The 27289-nt window shown below is 34.6% G+C and overlaps 1 protein-coding gene across 28 annotated transcripts in view; it reads left to right on the top strand.

Moving 5' to 3' along the window:
* Window positions 1-27289, top strand: part of NRXN1 (neurexin 1) — a 1058790-nt gene that overhangs the window by 99400 nt on the left and 932101 nt on the right. For 20 of the 28 annotated variants that reach the window (XM_088796166.1, XM_088796171.1, XM_088796173.1 and 17 more), the window contains exons 3-4: window positions 6471-6488; window positions 9770-9799. The exons of 7 other annotated variants lie outside the window; for them this stretch is intronic. In XM_088796166.1, coding sequence (XP_088652292.1) covers window positions 6471-6488; window positions 9770-9799 — 48 coding nt within the window. The remainder of the gene's footprint in view (window positions 1-6470; window positions 6489-9769; window positions 9800-27289) is intronic. One more of the 28 variants, XM_088796165.1, reaches the window with a different exon arrangement.

Genomic DNA, 27289 nt, shown 5'->3' on the forward strand with positions numbered 1-27289 from the left:
TTTGCATTTGGCAACTAAAATGAAAGCCACTACACTATATGTAGCAAATTCATGTTAACTTGGAATACAGGCGCCTTTTTGTTTCAGCTGTTTTAAAAGGGAAACGAAATTTAATGCACTGTAAATGAAACGAATGCTTTCCTTTACATTTTAAAGACAGCAAGAAATTTGTGGAATAATGCTCCCTTTTATTTCTAGGGCTTAGAATGCCCATACGTAAACACATTTACTAACCTGAACCTCCTTTTTGCTGTTCAAGTAGGGAAAAGATTTTCGAAGCTTTTTTCCCCCCTTGAAATTTAGTAATTTATCCTAATACTACAGGGAGGCAGAGTATTGATATATATATATATATATATATATATATATATATATATATATATATATATATATATGTACACACATATATATGAAGGAAATTAACACTATTAAACTTTTCTTTGAATTTGACGTTGCAGATCCCAGGGCACATTGTGGAGTATTCTCTGCTGGTTCCACATAGGCCAAAAGATGTCTCTCATTCATTTGTTTATAAGGAAAGTCACATCTGAGTACTGGCCCATCCACATAACCATTAGAAGGGGTGATAGGTTGGGTAGGTAGGCAGGGGTGCATTTAAATTTATTTTCAGAACTTCCATCCAAGAGCTTTCCTCCTCTACTTTCTAAAATATAATGACTACAAACTCTTAGAAAGGAAGCACTACTCAACCAAACCAGCTTTCTTTGGAGAGTTGTGTAGCAGTGATTGAACCATTTTTACATTAGTGTTAAATGAAGCATTCCTTCCCTTAGTCCAGCTATTAAAATGGATAGATAAATGCTAATTCTCAAAGTTTAGATGTAGGGAAGAATTGAGACTCTGAAAGCAAAGGAAAAATCCTTGTATTATTAGTTCCTCGTGAAAAGAAATTCTGAAATTGCATACAATATAGTTTGTGAGCCATTTAATGCATATTTTAATATGTTGACTAATATCTTATTAAATTCCATCAGATCCATTGAATAGCTTAAACACCGTAAGAATCTGCCATATAATCAGCCTTCTTTCCTTCTTTCTCTCCCTTCCTCCTTCCTTTCATTCCTCCATTAACAAGCTGGAGCATTTTAAATTGAATACCAAACTTATCTGTAACAAAATTGGCACCTTTGTGAAGCAGAAAAACAGACAGTCTCGAAATTATGAAAGTACTGTTCCAAAAATTCTTTGAATAAATAAGGTGAAACACATACCGTGTTTCCTCGAAAATAAGACATAACTGGACGATCAGCTCTAAAGCGTCTTTTGGAGCAGAAGTTAATACAAGACCTGGTTTTATTTTACAATAATATAAGACCAGGTATAATATAATATAATATAATATAATATGATATAATATGATATAATATGATATAATATGATATAATATGATATAATATGATATAATATAATAATACTGGGTCTTATATTAATGTTTGCTCCAAAAGATGCATTAGAGCTGACTATCCGGCTACGTCTTTTTTTCAGGGAAACACGGTATCATGTTTTCCCATGGAGACAATACTGTAAGGCAAAGTAAACTTCTCAAACCACTTCACAAAGAACTCATTCATTCCATAATATACTTGACTCATAGTATTGTACAGAAAGTATACTCGGGCATTGCCCATGATGTCCCTAGGGAAATGTTTGTGTAGTTCCAACAGTGATGTCACAAATATCTGCGCTGCTGCAAGTGGATTTAGAGATACCATTCCTTTCTTCCTGAACAGTGAAGAGAGAAGGAGGGATAAAAGCTACTCCATTTGGCTCTCCTCATGCCCTAGGACAGGGTTTCAGTAGGCTGGGTGGGAGTGTCCTTTAGATGGATTTCAATTGTCTCACAGGCCACCTGTTGAAAACCATTTTGAAAGTAGCCAGGTTCCTGGCCAGGCTTTTTATTTCCTGCCTTAAGCCTCTAGAATAGACCTTCATTTTCTGTGGAACCTCCTCTTGGTCCTGGCCGGCATTTCTCTTTACCCAGCTGACTGCTGCACAAATCCACAGTCTCAATGATCTCCTCAATTTCCCAGTCCTTGAAACATTCCTAGACTATTGAGATTTTCTAAAGGCTTTCACTATGAACACCAAAAGAAAAGTAAAATAAAGCAAAGCTCCATCCTATGCCACCATGGGAACCAGACCCTGCTATGCTGGCATTTAATCTCCCAAATCAGGAGTAATGTGTTGAAAACTAATGTGAGGGGCTAGAAAGGTGAGGATAGAAGCCAGCAAGCTCATTGTAAGAAGTAAGTAGAAACTTATTTTGCATTCCTCCTTCTGTTGGTTAGGACTGCCACTATTTTTCTACAACGTACTCCCCTTGGAAGTCATGCATCTGGGTGGGAAGATGCCTGCTATAGTGACAGTTTTGATGGAGGAGAGGGAGAGCCAAAGAAAATGAAGGGGGCCAGTCACAGGCAATTCAGCAAAGAAGGAAGGAAACCAAAGAGAAGGAAAGTGCAAGTGGTGACAAATGTCTTTTGGCCAATTTTTTAACGTAAGATACAGTATATAAATTGACTACTGCTTATACATTTAGATGAACCCTTTCATATTGCTAAACTTAAACACCGATTGTATTATACAAAAAGGAGTTGTTTGTGATATTTTATTCCAAACTTTAATTCATCCACTGGTTATGAGAACATTTCTGATTTTCTTTATATTGCAACAAGCACATTTGTTTTCTTATTCATTTCTGTTTACTAGAAGTATGTTATTACGATTATGTACAAAGAACACTGTCATCATAAATTAAGTACTTGCATTCTTTTAGGCTGGGGGCCAGAGGAAAAATTTTTGTGGAGACCCTCTTTGGAAGTAGTTTAAAGGCGTACAGTTTAACAGTCAGCTGCACTCCCTCCATGTCAGCACACACCACCAGCATTTATAACATGACTGATATCCTGGTGCCTGATTCCCATCTTTGTGAGGGAAGCATGTCTTATCTGAAAGAAAAATAAAGTTGAAGGTATCTTTTTCGTGATTTGGTATTCATTATTTTTACAATCAAAAGAGAAAACAGTGTGATCTTTATAGGTGGCATGGTCATTATACTAAAGTTGACTACTAAGAGACTCACTTCATGCACACAGCAGGAATAGGTGAGCAGAATTAAGAAGCCAGGGTTTTCTGAAAACCAATATTTTCCCCCTAAGTTGGCAATGTCTGCAGGTAAGGCTGGACGGACTGCTTTCTACATTACACTAACGTAAAATATACTCCTTTACCTTACGCTGTGGCATGCCAATTTCAGCACCTCTCTGTTGCTGCTGAAAACCAAATTATGTAGTATTTGATTGTATAAGAATCTACAGAGAAAGCAAAAGTGGATGTGATGAGAAAAAACAAAACAAAACCGTTTGTTTTAAACTGGATATTATTTGTTTAATCCAAAAGCCAAGTAGAAAGGAAAAAGTAAAAATACCTAGAGAATTATTGTAAATACAAGAGCTACTGCCATTTAGAACTACGCCCAAATTCTGAAATATTACAGGATCATCTTTAGGTTAACAGGTTTTAACTAAAAACAACAAATGGATACCAAAGGGATAGAACAGAATGAAGCCAGTAAAGAAGATTATTTATCCTATGATTGAATCTGAAAAATACAGGGAATCTCAAGGGAAGTCTATTCCAAGCCAGTTTACTTCTTCGCCCCCCACCCTCCCTCTCCCTCTCCCTCTCCCTCTCCCTCTCCCTCTCCCTCTCCCTCTCCCTCTCCCTCTCCCTCTCCCTCTCCCTCTCCCTCTCCCTCTCCCTCTCCCTCTCCCTCTCCCTCTCCCTCTCCCTCTCCCTCTCCCTCTCCCTCTCCCTCTCCCTCTCCCTCTCCCTCTCCCTCTCCCTCTCCCTCTCCCTCTCCCTCTCCCTCTCCCTCTCCCTCTCCCTCTCCCTCTCCCTCTCCCTCTCCCTCTCCCTCTCCCTCTCCCTCCTCCTCCCCCTCTCCCTCCCCCTCCCCCTCCCCTTCCCCTCCCCCTTGCTCCCTCTCCCCCTCGCTCCCCCTCCCCCTCCCCCTCGCTCCCCCTCCCCCTCCCCCTCCCCTCCCCCCTCCCCTCCCCCCTCCCCCCCTCTCTTTAAATAGAGGTTAATATATCAGTCTTCCTTCTACTCTAGTACTTTGATTTTTTTTTTTTTTTAAATCTAAATCTTCTGAGACAGACCATTTATCTGAACTTGGTCACGTCAAGATTTATTTACACATTGGGTATGACTTGGATTTGCATACAGAGAGTCTCGTTAGTCAGCCTGACTCTCTTTATGAAAAAGAACACAGGAAAATGCTGGGAGGCCAGGTGAGATCAGTAGCACCATCTGTGGCCCTATGTTTTAGTTAAAAGTGAAATGAGAACTTCCATTCCGGGGAGCAAATCTATGACCTTGATTTTATTAGCACAACTTCCTTTCCTAATGTCCTACTTAGCTCATTTATAAAACTGATGTCAAACCTGGGCCTGTTTTAGTTTGTTGGTTTGTTTTTCATTTTTCTTTTCCTATTAGACTTCATGCAGTATTTTTACCAAATCCCCTTTCTGGGATTGCACTACTCACAACCATATTCGCCAGTCTTTTGCTTACGGAAATTAAATTGTGCTATAACAATTGATAGACCTTCTTGGCACTGGACTCTTTAATTTCCCTGATTTTGTTATTTTACTTCACATATTAAATAATTTTATTAAAAATAATCATATTAAATGGGGAATAGAATTTCAAAGGTCAACTAATATAAAACCAAAGTGTATCTTGACTATTAAAAAAAAATCTAGATCTTTGTATGATTTCCAATATAAAGCAGTAAAACCAAACTTTAATATTTGTGTCCATATTATGTCTGAGTTGCCATTGAAAAGTAACAAATTCAGTCTAATTCTTTATTTGGTAGATTGGAAACCAAAACCAAATAGTAAATTTGGTAGCACATACCAAATATTTCAATCATTTTTTTTTCAATTTATTTTAAAATCAACTCTGGCAAATATTTTGTGTAGATGGTATTGTCCACATATAGCCACTAGTTATTTTCTATTGTATAGTAAGACCACATCAGTAAATGTGCCTGTGTTGGTATTTAAGTTTCCAGCAAATATATTTTAAGCAAAATTAATTATTTTTAATTCATTAGTAACTTTAACCATTAAAAACAGTTATTTGTTGAACCTTACAGAATGATGCATTTGTAGTTGTTTTTAGTCTCAAGTTCCTGTACTTGCTGTTGTTTTGTTTTTTTATAAACACTTTTGATCAAATGCCACTTAAAAAGGTACAGCAAGTTAAATAAAATATAAGAATGAGACTAGAAATTTCAACATGGATGAACTTAATTTGGAAAAATTTCCTTACGTACTGGAACCTTGCTCTTGCCCTAGTCCCATTAAACAGTTTTCCCTTACATTTCCTACCTGGATGCCAAGTCCTGTGTCCCAAATAGTTCTTAAATTGTCTAGTAGGTACTAACAGTTTTAATCCCGTACTTGCATTGATTATAGGAAATGAATGCAAAATATGCTTGTATATATGTGTGTGTGTGTGTGTGTGTGTGTGTGTATACAAATACACACACATATATATATATATATATACATGCTCACGGGAATATATTTAAATAAATAGATGCAAATATGTAAATACTATATGCATATATGGAAATATAAGGGAAAGTTCACCAAATATTGGCATTATTTTAACTCCATTCATAGTCACACCCTAAACAGAAGTACAAATGAATACATTTTTATAAACTTTGACTAATGGACAGCTCCCAAAGGGACTTCTCTTGCAGTGATTACTTTTTTCTACGTAACATTTTTAAAAGTTAGCATTTTAATAATTACAATAAATTACCATCATTTGCAATACAATATGAATACTAAATAAGTCAAATATATTGTAGATTTTAGTTGCATTAATTTATGTAAATTTATGCTGTTTCTTTAAGGAAAGAAATTGAAGTATTAGGAATACTTAAAGGCCATGATAGTAAATGGGTTACTTATTGGGTAGAACAGGAGTATCTTTATGTGAGATTTCATGGCTATTTGCAGTGGACTTTCTTTCATCCAAGTCCAAATCAGAATTTAGAATTAGAATTTTTTAGAATTATAAAAAATAAAATGTAAAAAGCTTTAAAAATAATTGCCAGAAAAACTATGCCAGGCAACAACATGTAAGGATGATGTTTCCTTTACACAGGGCAGTGAAAGACTGTTGAAAACTCCTTGCTCATTACCTAGCAGTATGACTGAAATTTAGTCTCACATTTTTTAAATGCTATCAATGGGAGGGAATATGCTTCCCGGGATTTTGTTTGCCCCTTTGAATGGTAAAGATGGAGCATTTGCATGATGTGTTTGGTGCCTTGCATGAGGAGGACATGCAAAGGCAAGGTCCAGTCTGCATGCTGCTTAATGAATGTTTTTCCTTTTCTCTCCCTCCTTGTCATGTGCTTTCAGAAGACAACAATGTGGAAGGTGGGTGCTTTTTACTTTTTCTCCCAACTCTCATTTGCCTTTTATTTCTTAGTATTAACAGAGTACATCTCAAATATAGACGGTAAGTTGAACTTCTTTCCGAGCATTTGTTGATCTCTGGATTGTGTATCACTTTTCATATCAGGCACACACACTTTCAATCCCATCAGCCCCAAGTATATGAAACTCCCTTTAACCTTAAGTCCAGCCCTCGATGGATGTCAGCATCCCCTATGAACCTTAGAGTACCGGTTGCAGTGTTCTATATGGAAAATGATACAATCCTGCTTCTTTTATTTTAAATGAGGAGTCTTTATTTGCAGTTTCAGAACACAGTGCATGATCTTTTCTCCACTTTTCTCTTAATCAAAATGATGTCTTTTCTTTTGGAATTATTTAGCATGACATCATATCAAGCCCATTGTTTTAGTTTTAAATGATTTGATTTATAAAACTAGCACAGAATGAAGTAGTCACTATAAGTAAGAGGCATACATTTAGATTAAAATCTAAGCCAGTGGCCAGTGGAAATGAAAACATACAGCACTCCAACATGATTACTGGTAAGTATATTTGTAATATTCTGTGTCTGCTAAATAAAATTACAATAGCTATTCAAGTTTTTCTAAAATTACCTCTCAAGGAATTTTGAGGAAGATATACATTTTTTTTTCCCCATCGAATCTAATGAACTAAACATATTTTAACATTCTTATCTTTAAAGAACTTAAATGTTTTAGTTAATATGCTGTGAAATCTATTAAGGATAAAAATGCAAAACGAACTAGACAGAGCAAAGAATTGTGAAAGGAAAGTTGATGTTCTATCAACTTATGTAACTACAGCATTAACAGTTATTGCATAAATAATTTACTGATATCTATATGTCAAAAGAAGGCATTTAGCATATTTTATTGTGCTGCAATATTTTGAACTAAAACCGTTTTGTAAATACAATGTACATTTCTACAGAATGACAGATTTCTTAGAAAAAGAGTTCCCATCAAAGGATGCAGACAAATAGTCAATGGAGTTACTAAGAATTGATAAAGAATAATTCACGGTAATATAAGGTTTATCAGTATCAAGTTTTAGCATATTATTTGTGATTCATAGGCAGTATAGTTGCTTAGTTGCAGAATATTTCTGTTCCATTATTTAAGTAAAACAGATTAAAAGTTCAAAAGATATCATCAATGATTACTTTTCCAAGGGTTGGCTCTATATAAGACTTCTGTTTTTCTATATTATAAATTTAATAGCATGTGAGTATGTACTTGATTAAGACATTACCCTGCAGGTCAGACATCTTTCAAAGTCAGTCTCATTTATATTGTGCATGTTAACTGAGGTTGAAAGTTTTTTTAATTTAAAGTGTGTTTTCAACTTCTTTTGCATTTTCTTAATCATCCTGTAAAGTTCCATGTTTTTGTTGTTTTCTCCTTAAATTCAGTTGCATTCCAGTGGACTTAAAAACCAGCCTACATAAGCATGAATGCCTCTCTTCTCACACACACTCATCCTGTGAACATTTGTGACAAGATTTTCAGAGTATAGGCCCATAAACTATTGTAATCAAGTTTATTCATTCATAATTTTAACACTTCTATTTATAACTTGACTTTCGCAACATACTCAAGCTCCCTTAGAAGCAGGTAATCTAGCACAAGGAATGTAAAATGCTCTTGAAATGTATTAATTTTTATCCCTACAAAGGTGGTATTAAAAACCATTAGAGGTGTCTAATATGATTTGTAAAAGTTATATCTGAAGCAGAGCTAATTCCATGATGTAGTCTTCAAAAGTTATAAATTGTTATTAGGAAATATGTATAGTAGTTTTAAAGGTGAAATTAAATGAAAAATTCTATAACTTGAACAGATGAGCTACTATTCCTAAGCATATAAAATATCATGAATCACAAACAGATCATAAACTTTTTAATTTGCCTGTGTGATTTTTTTTGTTAAAATTACTTAGAAAATACAAGAGTCTAGATTACAGAAACCTTAAACTACTGTGTTAAATGATTTTCATATTGTGATTACATGATAATTTGTAATTGTATCTGTCCCACAGCGATGTTTAAATACCCCTAAAATTGTAAGGAAATAGTAGAGATTATTTCAATACTGATGCAAGTAATATGTAATGTTATGTAGCTCAAGTAAAGTCTCAACTCTGTTTGAAATAACACTGGGAAATGAAATACAAATTTTATTAAAATTTTATGCATACTATATTGCTCTAATATTTCCCCATATTCTTGAATTATACATGGATTGAGAAGTAGCTTTATTTCTGAATTTAGAATAATGGACTAGGAATTTTGCCTTTCAGTAAAAAGTATCTACTTGGATAGTGAAAGAACTTTTTAAAAGAACGTTAGCAGTATTCTTTAAAAAGGAGTGATCTTCTACCTGAAGTTAATTGTCAAGCAAGAGATAAATAATTTAAATAAAGGGAATTCATCATTCTTTTAGAAAACCTCCATGATGAAAGTGTTTCATATATAATATTCACATTATATATGTGTATATATAATATTCACATTAACTAATTGTTTAATATTTAAGTAATATTAAAATAAAATGCTAAATAATTATGTTCTTCATGGAAAATTACTTGAGACTATTTAAAGCTGATTCATTATTTCTTAAAAACATTATTCTGTAGTCAATTCTAACTTTACTACTGCATGTAGAATGATTCTTTTTTTTTTTTTTTTTATGAACAAGCTTAGTCAATTGCCACATGTGTCAAAGAGACATTCTGCATTACCATTTATTTCAGTGTGACAGTGTGACTAGGACTTTTTTTTTTTAATTTAATTATCAACCTTCTCATTTTTTGATGAGGGGAAAAAGATCAGACCCAGCCCATGTTTCAGGTACTCCTTTGGGTTTTTAAATATATAATTTTGTCACCAAAGAATGACAAACCTTTTGGGGGCAGTGTTCAAAACCGTCTCATCAAAGGGCATGAAAGGCAGATACAATATTTAGGGGATTGGTTGAATTTGAAGTCATGCTCTTACACTCTTGATTGTTCCAACTGATACACAGAATACACAGTGCAGCATATGCCAGTGTTTAAATTGCAATTCTCTAACTCTTTGCCCCAAAGCATTCCAACCGGGGGTTGAAAGAATGCTTTTTGATTTGCCTCCTATGTGTCATAGGAAACAAGATGTCTGTCACTGAACATTTTTGTCATCGTGACAACCCTGCCTTCCCATGCTCCCTTGTTTATTGCTGATTGTGCTCTTGTTTCCCTTCAAGGTCTGGCGCACCTGATGATGGGCGACCAAGGTATGGGCTCTGTTCCTTTTCCACTCTGCTTTCAGTGTTTTCTTGTTTTGTAGCTGCTTTCAAACCATCACTGCCAAGGATGAGCCAATGCTTGCGAATTTTCTGGCTGCAAATTAAATACATAACTTTTATTCATAGTTTTTTTCATGTGTTTTTGTCCCCTTTATTTGTTCGTTTGATTTTGGTTTGCTCCTTTGACTTTTATTTTTGTTCATTCTTTGCGCTATAAGATCTTCAAATAAATGAGACATAAAAACTTGTGATTGAAAGTTTCCATACATTTATCAGCATATGCAGTTAAGGGTAGTTATAATAAAGAAAAAAACAGAAATTAATGTCTACAAGAGGATATGCAGTTTAACCTACTGTACTAAAAAGAGTCCATTTTTCACCCATGCATGGCAGTTTGGGAATATGCAGACATCTTTGGCTTCTGGCTTCTAGAGTGATGAGTATAGTGTTCCACAGAATCAATGCTTCTTTCACCTGTAGCCATTGTGTATCTCCTTTTTGTGTAAACTTTTAAAGTGAGCATGGGCTTTCCAATTCCCTTGCATGTATTGCCTAAAAAAGGGGCAGATTTCTCAACATGTACTGATTGTATCTCCATTTGTTTTCAAACCCATATTTATACTTTCTTGTCTTGTTTAATTTTTAAAGAATAGTGCATTTACATATATTCATAATTCTTATTGTTGTTTCTCTCCTTTTTATTCTCTTTGTATGGAAACCCTTTCTTCATGGAACCATTTCATCAAACCCATAGGTAAAAGTAAAGGTATTACAATATCTTATTTCTTCTTAATATCATCTGTATTAATTACAGCGTGTCTAAGTTATGCAAATGTATTTAGAACTTTTGGCATTAGTAATGGGCACTGGGAGGTAGGTATGTGTGTTAATATTTTATGAATTTAAGCTAAGAAAAAAATCCATCAAAATATTTACATTTTTTTCCTTGCTTTTTAGAGTGAATTTTTTTCATGTCAGCTGCTTATATAATTAGTCTATTTAAAAACTAGCCATGGGTTTTGGTGTCAGTTTTTGCAGTAGCATTTAATGGTGGTTACATGATGTAGTCACCATAAAGATGTCATCCTCAAATATTCAGCTCCGGAGCACACCTCCCCCAGCCATTCTGCATTAGGCTGTAAGTCTAAGCATGTGCAGCATTGAAATGGTACTGCTGTGGGCTCATCACCATGTTATCTGCTAGATATATATGCACACTAACTCCATGATAACCCGAAAAACGCAGTGTTGTGAAAGAGAAAAACAAAGGATCAAGACAAGCCTGTTCTTTCTTTTGTTCATACTAACTTTGTTTTGAGAACATTATCAACCAGGTATACATTCCTGCATCACTGGGTAAGTCAGGCATGTGTACTCTTTGACAGCATTGGTGCCAAATTTGAAAGCATGTGTAATTCACGATGTAGAGCCATCCACATTGTGTTTAGTGTTTTCATTCAAGTGTGTGATATGCAGCTGTGGTAAATACGTATCATAGCCTTTTAATTCAACATTTAAAATGATGTATTAGTGAATGTACCCTTTGGTCTCTAGCTTTTTGTTTGTTTTTGTTCCCGGTTGTTTTAAACACAGGAATGTATCCTATCTTTGAGTGCTCTGAATCTTTCTTAGGCCCTGAATCTTAATCCAGTGACTTGGGTCCAAACCTCACAGTTCTGCACCTTTGTGCTTGTGTCATCCAGCAGGGAATATTTTCTGCTTAAAAAAGCATCTGAAAATGAGCCGAGCAATAAGGAAGAAATGATATCAAAGTTATAAAAGTGTAAAATAGAGCTTTAGGAACAAATGCTTTTGGATACTTTGAGCTAATAAAGAAAGAATATACACTATTGTAGTTTATGTTTTGGTCAACCATTTCCAATAATACAGTTTACAAATGGCAATATGTTTTGCTTCTTTTAAAGATTTTATGTACCATTTGGGATGTTTTTTAAAGTTTTTATTTTATTTTATTTTTTTGAGGCCAAATTGCCACCTACTTTTCTTTCTTAAGTAGGCATCTCCCACCATGTTCCATAGTGTAAGACTCAGAATGGCACAGAGGGAACTGTGTTTATATTTTACTAGCTGAGTAAAGTATATCTATATGTGTTTGTATATGCTCATGTATATATTTGTATGAATGCATGTGTATACACAAACTTTCTTAATATGCACACACATATATATTCATTATGTTGTGAAAAAGTAACTCTTAAAAATGATTTTCTAATCTTACAGCTGTTTAACCCTACATAAGGAATACTTACTGTTTATACTTAGCTGCTGTTTGTTTTGGTGTAATTAATGTTAGCACTTCATTCAGTTTTGCTATGTCAGTCTTAAATGTTTTCTGTTGGCGTGTGTGTCAAACATATTTTTACTTCGATTTTCATTCCTCAGTCGGCACAAAGCTACAGTGGATAGTGATTTGTTTTTTCCTTTATGTTCTTCTTCTGTTAATGGGACCATGATGCTTTTAATGTTAAATGGGAAAACAAGATTTAAGATGGACTTGAGTATTTTGCAAATCAGAGTGGTCCCTTTACATGTTGGTTAATTAGATGCATATAAATGAGAACTGTGATTTGTAAGTCTTCTTGAATTGCAAATTAATTAAACAAATCTGCATTCTAGAGCAGTAATGCAATCTTGACTATGGCATGGCATCCACATGCAAAGCATGTCAATATAATAGGGAAATGAAAACATGTGGACAAGTTAGTATAAATGGCAGAATAAAAGTGCTAAGAGAGTGGTAAAAAGTGACTGGCATTCAGAAAGATAAAGATAACATGGATCAGGGTCTCCCTTAGGTAATATCCATACCTTATTCCACCTGTTTTAGAAATAAAAAAAAATATCTAGGAAGTTTACATTGCAGCTTTCTATCTCAGGTTAAGTTCTAGCTGTGCATAAAATAAGTGTTAACTTGCCCGGTCTAAAGTAGTTGATTTGCATTATAAATCCATGCCTCCAAAATCTTTCTGTCACAGTACAATCCTGGAGAATTTTTCTTGACACCGCTTTTCTCTTTAGGAGGCGTGAATTAAGGGCCTCTGGAATGAGCATCTGTGGATTAATATCTTGCTTTTTTGAATCCAGAGCAAAATCGGATTCAAGAACATTATCATTATCATTTTTATTTCTTCTGTATGGATTCTTAAATATTTTCTAAATTTTTAATTGTCCAGTGACAGATGAATGCATGTCATTAACAAGCAAACAAACAAAAAACGTGTCTCATCTAAAGAGAACATCCCTCTCAATAACGTTCTTCATCCCGCTCCCCAGTCTTCTCTTAGAGGTAAGCACTGGTATCCTTACAGAGTTGGTATGAATCCTTCCATACGCCCCAGTTATTTTTTTTAAGATTTGGAAATTGAAAACCCTTTATCATTTGTACATAACAACAGCCAAGTCAGCTGGAGAAATGTTAAGGATCACACTGCTCTGTGCTGGCAGAATCATAACGAGTGAAATGGAAGCTTTCTCACTCTTCCCATAGGCCATAGTGCCTCTTTATTTTCCACCGGTCACTCTACTTCAAACTCTAGAGTTCATTATATGGATTTGTTTTCATGTTTTATAAACAAGGATATGTCACCTTTAACTGGATACTCTTAGGAATAAATTTTGTTTCAATGAATTTTAGCTTTCTTTGGATAGCTGAAAAGAGAGAGTCTCTAGAGAGAACAAACGTTACTTCTGCTGCTTGTGGCTAGATGGATCCAAATGGTCTTTAGGAAATGGTGGTTGCTCTCTTTTTAGCTTTGAAATTTGTCAGTGGTATTATTGTTAGGACCATTGATGATGCTAACTTTATTCTCCATTCTGTTTAAGATTTAGGTTTATTTGCCCAGAAATTTAGTTTTCTGTTTTTATTTTTTTCCAAGTATGTTTAACTGGTCACTGCATGCCAACAATTGCTTTATTTATTTATATTTTACGTCAATGGTTGTCTGAGAGAAATGAATGTCCATTTAAATAAGAAAATGTTAAAGTAAGTTATACTGCAAATCCAGCCATCACAGCTGGTTAATAGCTCAGGAGCAAAGGTTAATAATTGTCAGCTAAGTGTCGGTGCTTTGATTGGAGGCCTGTATTTTCCTTCATAGCAATCATCATAATTGTAAAGTCATGTTTATGTGAGTGATTATATATTTACATCAACTTTTCCAAATAGAATGTAAGCTCCATGAGAGCAGGAAGGTTGTCTTTCTCTTTGACCACTGTATTTCTGAAACGTTTTTCTTACTATATCTTGAATTTGCCATGTTCCTGACTTAAGTATGTGAGTGGGACCGGGTGAGGGGCATATGGAAGATATAGATGTAAAGAAGGAATTGGAGGGTTTGGAGTGGACGAAGTAGGGGGTAGCAAAAGAAGAGGAAACTTATTCAGATAACTGAAAAGAAGTGTAGCAACAGATTACATGGAATCCTCTCTGTCTCTGTCTCTAAACTTTCTTTTGTTTTCTATCATTCACATCCTTTTCCAAAATTGCAATATATCTCTCCAGTAGGGTGTCATTTTGATATCACTTTAATATGCCTTAGCATATTCAGAGCAAAGAGTCTGTAAGGAAATAAACTCAATGAATTTTTGTGTTTAAGGGTTTTCAGAAATTTTAATGTGATTCACTCTGAATCATATTTTGGCAAATAATCCCATTTTGTTTTCTGAACTATTCATGTGGTAGCAGGTGCAGGAATTTTCCTGAAATTCAAATCTGATGTTATGCTATCTTATGTGGTTTCCATGAGTTCTTTTTCTAAACCTCAATGTATCAACTGTAATATACCGTAAGACATGTATTTAAATGGGGTTTGGGTTGTAAACTTTCAAAAAGGCTAAAATACGACTCTTGTCTTGCAGTCTGAGCATATTTGCTCCTCCTTGCATTCATAAGTCCTGCAGCATATTTGCAAAATAAATGTCCATTCAACTATTTCAAATTAACATTTGTTGTTTGATTACCCAGGTTTCTCATGTTCCTAGAAAGCCACGGTATTACAAGTACAATTGTCAAGCATGTAATTACACATTTTATAAGTGCCTAAATTTTATTGTATCAGTGAAAATGAAGATCTTCAAAAAGAATAATTATGAAGAAAATGAAAATAGATTTTTCTCAAAACTGTGTTAATACCCAGATATAATTAATTCCACTACAATAAGCAATATCAAAGATTATGCATTTTAAAACGTTATCTGTAATGTCATACACCACAACTAATAGTCAATTATATTTACTCTTAAGATAGATTTGATATTGTTAATAGGTAGAGAAGAATAAAACATTTAGTATCTTTGTACATTTTTTTTTGTTTCCATGACTTTTGTTACCATCTTTCAACTCTAGTGTTGCTCCAGAGATCATTTGTGAAGTACCCAACTTCCAGTCACTAACATCATGATGCATATTTATTTTATAACTTTTAAATACATTTGCTGTATTTCTGATATCGAACTAATTTTGAAAATATCATGTTTCCCTTCTTTTGTATGGCTTCTTAAATCATATTTCCTCATTCTGTGTCATAATGTTATGTATTCTGCATTTTCTAGAAGCATTTGTGAATGTTGACAGAATCTTATGGTATTGAAATTCCTATGTTTGGTGCATATGCAAACTGAAAATAATTTATTCGATTATCTATTATGACTTCTACTGTTGCAGCACTGGATGCTCCTCATTCATAGCCACAGAACGTGGAAAAACCACCATTTTACTACATAAAATCATTCAATAACTATCTACCTCATCGCTATGATATGTATAGAAGGCTATGTGACTGTTTAGAAACAGCATTTGTTCTGCAGTTCTTCTTTAGTCTACATGCTCATCAGTTCTGGGTACAATCAACAGTAGTTACTAGAAGAGTAAATATTTATGTGTTATCTCCTGCTGCAGTTAATCAATTTAGTCATTATATTTATTACTAATGAAAGTCCCAGCTTCTTTGTATCTCTGTACTGTTGGCTCTGTGATGACAAGTGTTCTGTGTACCTTCTATAAACAATGATGGCATTGAATAACTGGTAAGCTAAACAAGGATTTTGTTAGACTTCTAGTAAATTAATTTATCCTCAGAGAAGAGCGCAGAAAGGAGTCTCCATTGTCTGATAGTTTAAAGAATGAGGTGGTATAAGTATAAATTTAGGTGCTTTACTGAAATCGATCATGAATAGAAAAATACTTAAATTATGACATACTGGATTTTTAAAGCATGATTCCTCTTCCAAAATAATGATTTTATCTTACTTATTCATTTAGGAATGTATTTTTATGAATCTAAATTGTTTTTAAGAGGGCATTGCTTAAATTGTATTGGGCAGTGATTTTTAGAGAATAATGTAATTTCCCAGAGTCCTTAGTGCATACATTAAGGAAATTTGAATATTTAATTAAAATTACAGAATTTTGGAATAGGGAAGGTGTTACAAATCATCTGAAAAAAACTGTTGATACTATCTGAAATATAAGTCATGACAAGGGATATTGCTTGTTATAACAGGCAAAATATTGTGGAGACTCTGATCTAAAATAACTGATATAGAATAACCAACTTTAAGGAGACTTTAAAGACTTTCGTCCAGTTATACTCCAGTAGTGAAACAAGGTTTCATCGTCTTATTGTCACAAAATAAATTTAGAGGTAATGTAAAGTAAACCAACCTTAGATTGTTACATAGAATGTTTTTGCTCATTTTTAAGGTTTCCATTTTAGGTGAGTAAAACTCCATCTTTTAACAGTGGAGAGCCTCCTCTCCCCCCACCCCACCCCCACACACAGAGGATGTCAAGAACATGTTTACACATTTTAAGACAGGAGAAAACTGTATTAAAATCACACTGATGGTAACCACTTTGAGCACCTCTTGTAATTGCAGAAGTCAAACGTGACTTGTATTCATCCTTTGTTATTGGTTTATATTAAGTATTACTATTTTAATATAGTTTTTTTCCTTTATTAAAATGGCTATACCTTTTTTGACACCCTCTGTGTGTGTGTGTGTGTGTGTGTGTGTGTGTGTGTGTGTGTGTATTAGTGTGGTGGCTAGTACTACACAGAACATTGGTACAATAAAACATTAAAGATTGATTCTACTCAATCAAAAATAATTTAGATATTTCTGTAACTCTTCACACTTTCACATTGCTCTTGAATACAGTGATGCAGCTGATATGGGGACTTGGCTGCCCTTTGAACAAACCCAGAAGTTCATTCGCTAGATACTACTTTTTAGGTTCAAATTTACAGGCTGAAGGGGACAGGGTGGTAAATATTTTCTTAGACTGGAAATACCATCCGGAGAAAACATTGTCGTGAATTAATGTTTTGCTTCACTAATGACATAGATTGGTAATTGAGTTGAACTTATGCCAGCCACCTTAATCATTTTATTTCTCATAATATGCTAATTTTTAAATTTTCAAGGAATAACTAATTATGGAGTTCTCTTTTTAGATACGTATCTTTACTGGAAAAATAGCATATAATTACCATGAGATACTTAAATAAGTGGCTGATACCCTCACGTCCTTCAAGATTTGGCTCTCATGGCACCTTCTCAAAAGACTTGTCCTGACCATTCTATTTAAAGTTACAATTTTTCACTCTGCTAAACTCTTCATACCCCAATCTAGTTTCTCTCCCATAGCAATTATTATATTTTAACATACTTAAAATGTTTTCCCAATTTATTTTGTTTACTGTTTATTGTTTGTCTTTCTCCCCCACCAGAAAATAAGAGGGCAGAGATCTCTGCTCCACCTTGATGTATCTCAAGGGCCCCTGGAACAGTGGCTGGCAGAGTAGGTAATCAGTAATTCTTGTGTAATGACTGAAAGGCTAAACGAGTTTATAAAATTTCCTTTTAGAATTGACATTGGGTATTAAAAGGTTTCTTTCTCAAAATATGCTAATTAAAAATTTTTCTTTCCTTTTGATTCAAGGTAAATCTTCCTATGATGGACAAACAAGTAAAATCAATGAAGCCAAATTTTTCTCCTTAAACTGGGAGTGAAAATAACTCAGACTTAACCCTTTTGATTTTCTTTGTTTCCTGCGCAATTTAGGCAGTGTCAGACAATTTGGAAAGGATTTGAAAACCGCTCCAATCACTGATGGTCAAGCCATTCCTTTAAAATTCCTCTAATATTCAGTCTTAAAGGAATATTTCTTTAAGGAGACAATAATTCATCTTTGTATGTCTCTCTGTGTATATAGGTAATAGGAAGAGGCTCCTGAAAGTTCGGCTTCAAAATAGCATATGTCTTTCAGGAAGAACCTTTTGACAATTTGTGATCAAGAGGAAGTTTCAAAGAATGAAGTGGATCCCTTAGACTTTATGTTCATGTAGCTTGTCTTGTGTTTCTAACATTAAAAGAACTAGATTAACTCTTCTCAGGTCCTCAAATAGTTACATACACCCAAAGGGCCTTTGACTTTTTTTCAGTCTTGGGATAAATGATCATACAAGGTCTGACAATTAAGTTTGTGAACTTGTTGCAGCAATGTTGCTAACCTCTTTTTATTATCAGAGGATTGTTCATTATGAATTTGTACAACGTGGACAAACAGTTAACCAAATTTACTATTTGGAAGTGCTGAAAAGTCTGCATGAAAAAGTTAGATGACCTAAGTTTTCTCCAATTCATGGCTCTTGCATCACGACAATGCACCAGCTCACACGGCACTGTCTGTGAGGGAGTTTTTAGCCATTAATCAAATAACTGTATTGGGACACCCTCCCTACTCACCTTGCTCCCAGTGACTTCTTTCTTCACTCAAAGATAAAGGAAATATTGAAAGGAAGATACTTTGATGGCATTCAGGACCTCAGGGGTAGTAATATGATGACAGCTCTGATGCCCGTTCTAGTAAAAGTTACAAATTGCTTTGAAGGGTGAACTAGGTGCTGGCGGTGATGCATAGCTTCCCAAGGGGAGTACTTCGAAGTTGATCATAGTGATATTCAGCAATGAGGTATGTAGTATTTTTTCTAGGATGAATTTATGAAATTAATTGTCAGACTGCAAATGTTCAGGTGGATGATTTATCAAGTAGTACTAATAGCTGTCCAGCTGTCCTAAGCTATGGTACCTGTGCTGAAGAACTACAATGGTAAGAAATCTGTGAATTAAAAAGCAACACCAAATCTGCAGTGCCTGAGGTCATACATATGTCCCTTAAAATGAGTGTCTTATCTCTTGTTCTTTTGGTAAATGTAAAGATAGAGGTAGAGGTAGAGGTTGACACAGACGTAGACATAGACGTAGACGTAGATAGATAGTGAATGAGAATGGTTTCATTCAATCTCAGTCATTACTGAAATCACCAATGAGATTTTTCTTTAAGTGAGACTGTTACACATGGTGTAAAGCCACAGCTATTCTGAATGGATGTTTTCAAGATTTTTGTTGTTAAGAAATATAAATGCAAGGATAATAATAGGTACCATTTTCAGAACATGTCTTTAAACTCAAATTTACATTCAAATTTATCTACTTATACAAAATGTGTATTCCACTCACTGCAGTTTTTTTCTTTTTCTTTTTCTGCTTTGCTTGTTTGCCTATGAATAGCCATGTGCCTATGACCGCGGAATATTCAGAATAGTAGAAGCTGAAGTAATCTCCAGTAATTATTAATGTTTACTTTTATTATATAGCCTGCATATAGACCAGAAAATAAAACTACTGAGATCATGGATAAGATAATTCAGGAAATAAAACTGACTTGTGTTAAACATGAAGTTTCTAAGCACTAGTTTATTCTTTGGCCTAAATTACCTAGTCAACTGACCCAGTTTTTCATTTCATTTTTTGGAAAGCGTTATAATTGACAGTACACATTTGGAGAAAATTAAATTACTCTGTTCAAGGAAACAATGGAATTTAGAGCGGGCTAACATGTTGGCAGAAGGCTGGAAATCTGTAAACTGGCCAATTGTGATTTCAGTTTACAGGGAAATCCTGGTTCCCAAGCTAGCCATAGGTTTTGAAGACGGCTCGTGAAAAAATGTGCCAGGAATCTTCTGCTATACTTAGCAAATATTTTTGATATGATGCTGACTTAAAAGAATTACGTGCTGGCTTGTTACGACTATCTTTCTAGTGATTATTTGTCTAAATAAGAAAATTCATTATCTGTCGATCAGCAGGACATCCATTTTAAATTGCTTCCCTAGCAGTGAGATTGGATTTGCACTGACCCATTTGCATTTGTTGTGACCAGTGTCACTTGAGACAAGACTGGGTGAAATTATGAGTCATTCAATGCAGTGGAAAGAAATACTGATTAGTCCAAAAGAAAGCCAAAACTTGTACTGACGAATGTGAGGACAATTTGGTTTGGCACTTGCCCTCTCATTATTTATAAGAAGTAATGTCATGACTTATTAAGCTAAGTCACTGTTTCCTTTTTTTCTTCTACTACAAATATGCCATTTCTTAATTAGAAGGTTGCCCTATATAAAGGAGGACTGTTGCTGTTTAAACAAGGTTGGTCAAGTAACCTACTTCCCTGTTAGAACATCTGAACAATCTCTCCAACACAACAAACCTTGACCTCTTTACCATTGTTCTGACCCACTGGTTCTCAGGTTAGCTGCTCAGCCCTCCTTCACCCCCAATCACTTGGGGCACATTTTCAAAAAATCAAATTTAACTTAACACACAATTTTATTCATGAAGTCTATGGTGGACTGAAATCCTGTACTTTAAAAGAAACTCTCAACTCCCCTACAAGCTTCTAAAACACAGCACTTTTGTGATGAGTGTTACCAACTTAGAGAATTGGCTTTTGCCTTAGATTTGATTATTTGTTCTTCCTGGTGACAGAGGGTTCTTTTTCTTGCAGGGGCATGTACAACTTGTTAATTCAATCCTCATTAGTTAGGCATTGAAAGACTTTTCCTGTGAATACAAATAATCATCTGGCTTTCAGAGAAGTTGGTCCACATGAAAGCTCTGGGAATGAAGATGTGGTCACTTACTGAAGCCTATGTTTTATCCTTGAAACTAAATAGTTGGTTTTCACATTGGTAAAGATGTTACTGAGCTCTTTCAAACCTTGCAGTAAAGGTCATTAAAATTTCTTTGTGTAGAATTCAGATATGTGATAAAAAAAAAAAAGAAAATCAAACTGAATATGTGAAACATTTGAACTTTTTATGTGATGTCCACCTATGGATACTTTGAAATATATTTTAGGATCATTGTCCACACTAGACTATGGTGGAGAGATCCAGACAAAGGGAAAGCTGAACAGCAAATGCTGAGCTTATTTTAAAAATGGGGGGAAAAAAGCCACAAATTGTCCCTACACAAATGGAAAAAGTTAACTCTAATGACTTTTTCTTTTTTGGAGATTATGGTGAAAGAGGTATTAAATAAAACAGGAATATGTCATTTCTACAAAGGTCGTGCTTTAAGGGATGGAAATTTGGTCCCTTGAGTTTATTAAAAAAGAAGAGGTAATGTTCTTATGAGACATTTTAAAAATGACAGACACAGGCATAGAAGTTATATAGAGCTGTATTACAGGATTTTAAAAAATCTCCAAAAGAAGTGGTTGTAAGAATGATGTGAGTACGAGAAAAAGCAGGGAGACAAGAGTTGAAGTTGAGAACGCCAAGTTTCTGGGGATAAGGGGGTAAAGGGAAATGATCATGTGGTTACTGTGACAGCATGACACGATTTTCCCTTGTAGAAAAGATGTGGAAGAGTAATGATAGCCTCAGGGGGCAACTTCAGGAACTAGTAAAGCTCTGTGCAAAAATGATTATATATTTCATGTAATTTGGGGGGCCACCAAAAATCATCCCCCTGCCAAAGTAAATTTCTCAGTAGCCCTGCTCTGTTACAAAAATACATACATACATACATACGTACATACTATAAATAACATACAGTATTTGAAAGTGCCACATGCTTTTAACCATAATTTAAATGTAGTTTGATTTTTGATAAGTGAGTCAAATAAAATGTACTGATTTTCAAGGAAAATAAAATGTAACTTAAAATCAGACTACATGGAAGAAAGATTTTTTTTAAAAGGTCAAAGACAGTCTTCGTATACATATTTGAACAACTCATTGAGTCACAGGTATTGAAAACAGAAGAGGGGTGAAAGGACGGACTAGAAGAAATGAGAAACGTGTGTGTGTGTGTGTGTGTGTGTGTGTGTGTGTGTGTGTGTGTGGTACATTTCATTGTATAATAACTTGTACTACTGTTAATTAAAAAAAATCATATCTGAAGTGAGTCTAAGAATGCTGATCAAGAAATAATTGTCATCTTTTTTTTGCCTCTAAATAACAAAGGCAAGATGTTTTCCTTCAATTTATTTTTTAATTTCCTTGATAAGGGTATTAAGAGTCTGTGTAACATGAACTAGTTTTAGCATAAATCAGATAAGCCTTTTGTTCCAGAGAGCATAGTAAGAAAAAGCACACCTTGCTTTTGACTTGTTTTGCTTAATTGCTTTTCTTCATTAAAAGAGAATGTACAATGAAAAAACTCATAATTTCTTTCTCTCCTTGAATTCTTTTTTGGGGTATGTTTTGGAGAGTTAGAAATTACATGAAAGTGTCTTAAACCAAGATAATTGTGAAATTCACTAAAATCAGATAATCACAGTAATTGCTTTAGAATGAAAGAGAACTTAAGAAGTCATAGAATCATAAATTTGACTGGAACTTGAGAAGTTTCTTAGTCCAAATGTCTACTGAACAAACTCTTCTGCTAGTTCTGCGATGGGTAATGATCCGAAGTCTGTTCATCTGTTCAGAAGGAGGGTGTACTTGCTACCTCACAAAGTACCAGTCTTTTTAAGACGAGTTTTAATCATTAAAGAGTTTTTTCTTCATTTGAATCAAAATCTGCCTATTGAAACCATCGCAAGTTAGCTATCTGCATGTTATGATCGTTGGTTCCTAAGATATTTATTGAATTTCTCCAGTGTGCTGTTCTTGATGTATAAATTTATCTGGATTTAAACACAGGTTGTCTAATTCATCCACATTAAAAAATAATAATAATTTCTGTAAATACATCCCCCACCCTCATACCCAAATCCAAATTTTTATTTTCCCTAATTTTACATACTCAATTTCTAAAACCATTTTTCAGTGTTGAAATCTTTCCTGGCCATCTTTTCCTCCTGGTCTGGACATGCTCTAATTTCCAGGATATCTCTTATAGTAAAATGCAGAACTAATCACAGTACCCTAGATGACTGAGCAGGGTGTAGTAAAATGGAAGCAGTCTCTATTTCTGGAAATAATAACACCTACAGAGAGAGAGAGAGAGAGAGAGAGAGAGAGAGAGAGAGAGAGAGATTATCATGGGTGTTTATCATTTGTTGACTCATACTAAATGTTTTTGTCGTTTGAAACCACTAAATGTTTCCACGTTAACTGCTTATTAACCTTCCCATTCTCTACTCAACAGTTACAATTGTAAGCCTAGTACAGAGCATGAAACATTTCTATTTAATTCCATCTTCAATTATTAAAAAATAAATATCTATTCAGTGTCCTATGCAGGACACTGAGAATACAAAAATGAATAAGGTGTGGAATAAGGCAAGTAACTGTCCTAGAGAGATTTATAGCTCAATAATAGGTAGACATTTTTACAGGTAAGTCCCATCAACAGTTAAAGCCTTATAATAGAAGTTATTTACGAAGACCAACATTCCTCATTAGCTAAGTCCTGTGGAATGATCGGGTGTTCACTAGATTGATAGTGAACACCCGTTGGGTAATGTTTGTTTTTTCTATCAATGCCATAATAAGTTTCATAAATTGAACATCTTAACACAGGTTTATTATCTTATCATTTGATTGGCGACAAGTCCAACATGGGTCTCACTGGTCTAAACTCAGTGTGTCAGCAGGGCAGTGTTTGTTTCTGGAGGGTCTAGGAGAGAATCAGCTTCCTTTTTCAGATTTTTAAGGTTGGAAAAGAAAGCTACAGTTGTGACCCCATTCCTCTATCTTCAAAACCAACAACGTTGAACATCTCTGAACCTTATTCTGTAGTCACATTTCCCTCAGCTTCTCTTTTGTTTTTCTTTTCCACTTAAAAGGAGTTTGTATTTTCACTTGGCCCACCTGTATAATCCACTATATTCTCTCTGTTTTAACATCATCTGATTAGCAAATTAAAGTATATCTGCAGTATTAATTGCCTTTGCCATGTAACTTAACATGTTCACAAGTTCTGGGATTAGGATGTGGACATTTTTAGGCTGCCATTACTTCTGTATACCTCAGGTAGAAACATTAAAGCAAAAGAAGCATGTAAGTAAAGTAATGGAGCTATGGCAGAGTAAGGCTGATTCTAAGAATTGGAAGCAATGGAACATAAATGAAACAAAGGAGCCTAAAAAATCCAACTGGAGAAGCAAATAAGGGTCGAGATGATGAAAAGTCTCAAGGAACAAGATAACATTTGTTTTTTTAGAAGCATTACTCTGGCAAGAAAACAGATATGAGGAGTATAAAACTAAGGATAAAACACAGCAAAGCAACTATGATTTAGTCAAGAAAGACATCAAGGGCTTACACTTTTGTATAGCAACAGAGATGGAGAAGACTGAAGAGATTTGCTACATCCTAAGGAGTTAGGTTCAACAGGACTTGTTGATTAGGTGCAAGAATGAGGGCGAGACGAGTCATGACTGACTCCCAGGTTTCCATTCTAAGGTCTGAGTGAACGGTTCTGTCATTCACCAAGGCAATATGGACGAAGGGAGCTATAGTGAGGGTGGAGAGGAAATGGAGGAGCCAATATCTTGACCTACATTTTAACTCGTGGATACAAATAGTCAGCTATTTGGAATCTTGACCTATAATGCTATCTTTGTGTCATCTACAAATACGATTTACATCGACTTGATGTTTTTTAAAAAAAATGAATTAAAATGTAGACAGCAGAGTCATCAGAATGTTGCTTGGGGCTACACTTCAATAGTCACTGTTGCATCAATCTGAATTTATTGTATAATATTCACCCAGTTTTGACTCTGTACTATTAGCCAGATCACACTTCTTCATGTATTTCAAACTATATCTTCAGAATTTTAGTCAAATGCCTTGCTCAAACATTTAAATATATTCAGCCAAAATCATGAATTGATATTTTGAAACTTATTTGTATTCAGTAGCAATAAATATTTAGGTAATTAATTCACTAGATCTTCCACTTCAGTAAATACACTTATCTGGTGAACTCTGTGTGTAAGGTTGTAAAATCTCTTTGTGGAGAATAAACACATGGCTATGTAAAAAAATAATTATATATATAATATATGTATATTATATTATGTATATGTATATTATATTATATATACATATATATATATTATATATATGTATATATAATTATTTATATGTATATATATACACGTATACATATATAAATGTGTATATATATAAATGTGTACATATATAAATGTGTACATATATATCTATATATCTATATACATAAGATATAGATATATAGATATATAGATAGATAGATATATAGTGACCACATAGGAGAATAAGAGATTAATTCTTGATGAACAAAAACAATTCCTGGAAAGAGTAGTAGTTGAATTGGAAGAGGTGAGAAGTGAGGATTGACCTACCAGAGAATGGAACACCTGGAAGAAAGAACAGAAGGATAAAAACATTGAAACAGCATCATTCTGAGTGTGGCATGATGGGGTTGAAACACAATTCTAGCTAGAAGGGAGATTTAGAATCAAGGAACTGGTAGCATTCTGGTCCATAGCTATAGTTAATTTTTAATTGAATTTGAATGCCTTAGGGCAGGGTATGGGTTCTTCACATATCCACAGTCTATAACTTCCTAACAGTAACCAGATGCACACACTGATCTTTCTTACCTGGTGCCTTAGATATCTCGTTTATGACCCTAGATTTAGAAACTTATTTTGCAATCAGTACACTACTAATTAGTGTGTGGGTGTTTGGGGAGGGGGATGTCGTGGCCCTGGAAGGTGGCAGTGCCGTTATCCGAAACCTACTTTAGAAAAACATCTTAATGGCAGAGTGAATTGCAAATTGTAGTGTTGAAGGAAAGATCATTAGAGGTAGGTGAGTTAGAATGTTGTAAAAACAGTTCACGTAAAAGGCAATGGACCCGGAACTATTATGATAATTGGAAAATGAAAGGAGAGATCAAAAGTGAAAAAAAATAAATTTGAAACTCCTTCAGGGCACAGTCTGGGTCTTGTTCTTTTTATGGTGCTTAATAGGGGGCAGAGCACAAAGTAGATGTTCAATAAATAAATGAATGGAGACATTGGAGAAATTCAATTGGATGTGAGAGGTGAAAGGAAATAAATAAAGATGACTTTAAAAGCCTGAATATGAATACCTAGAATGGTCGTGTTCTGAATGTCTTTGGGAGAGTAAATTTCATCTTAGATAAAGTTCAGAAAGACATCCAGGGAGACAAATGCAACAGACAGATGAAAATATGAATATGGTCCTCAGGGTAGAGATTGTAATTGAAAGAGAATACAAAAATCTTTAACTTGGAGGTCATAATTTATTTTAACTCACCCAGCAAAAGCATATGATCAAGATAAAATATGGATTAGTAACTGCAAAAGGAAGAATCATTTAGTGCAGACTGATTGTTTTATGGATGAAGAAATTGAGAGACAAATGTTTGTTTTGCCCAAGGCTGTTCAACAAATAGTTGGAACACTTGATCCCAGAAGGTAAAAAGGAGCTTGCTCTTTGAATCTTTTCAACACGTAATTTCAATACCTCCTACTTCCTACCAAAAGTTTCCACACTGATTCATTCTCTACTTAGAAGACAGCCATGTTAACCTATTTTATATTGCCAATGCTGAAGTCTGATAATTTGGAAAGTTCAGATATAGACTGTTTAATACTTAGAGACTTAAAGATAGCTTTTCCTCAATTTCAAGACCTAGTATAAAGAGAGTGGTTGCTGAAAGAAAGCCTAGGCTGAAAGCCATCAGCTTTATTTTATTAATTCTGAGTACTTTGTCCTAACCACTCTGACTTGTCTCATTTTTTGAGCCAAATTGCTGTAATGAAACAAATTGCATTTTCAGTTCTAAATTTCACAGACTTATATAAGGTCAATGGATTTCAAGTGGTACTTTATGGAGCCTAAGGGTTCTGCATAGGCCTCTCAGGACCACCACTGGGGGTTCAGAGCACAGAGAGGGGAGTACTTTAGAGCCCCTGTCTAGATGGAAACAGAGTACCAGAGCCTTTTATCTGTTTTAATACTGAGTCTTCACGGTTAAGGAAGGGTCTCTTATTTTAAAATATTTGAAAACTACTCGAGGTTATTAATCTCAGGGCTATGGCCAGCATTTTATATCTTTTCCTTTTGAGTTTATGGATTACATTAAAACAGTCCAAATCCTGCTGCTTCAAATGAATAAATCCTACACATTCCATTTTA

Source organism: Rhinolophus sinicus, chromosome 2, assembly GCF_057876585.1.
Source record: "Rhinolophus sinicus isolate RSI-liver-muscle chromosome 2, RSI-T2T, whole genome shotgun sequence".
NCBI classification, from domain to species: domain Eukaryota; kingdom Metazoa; phylum Chordata; class Mammalia; order Chiroptera; family Rhinolophidae; genus Rhinolophus; species Rhinolophus sinicus.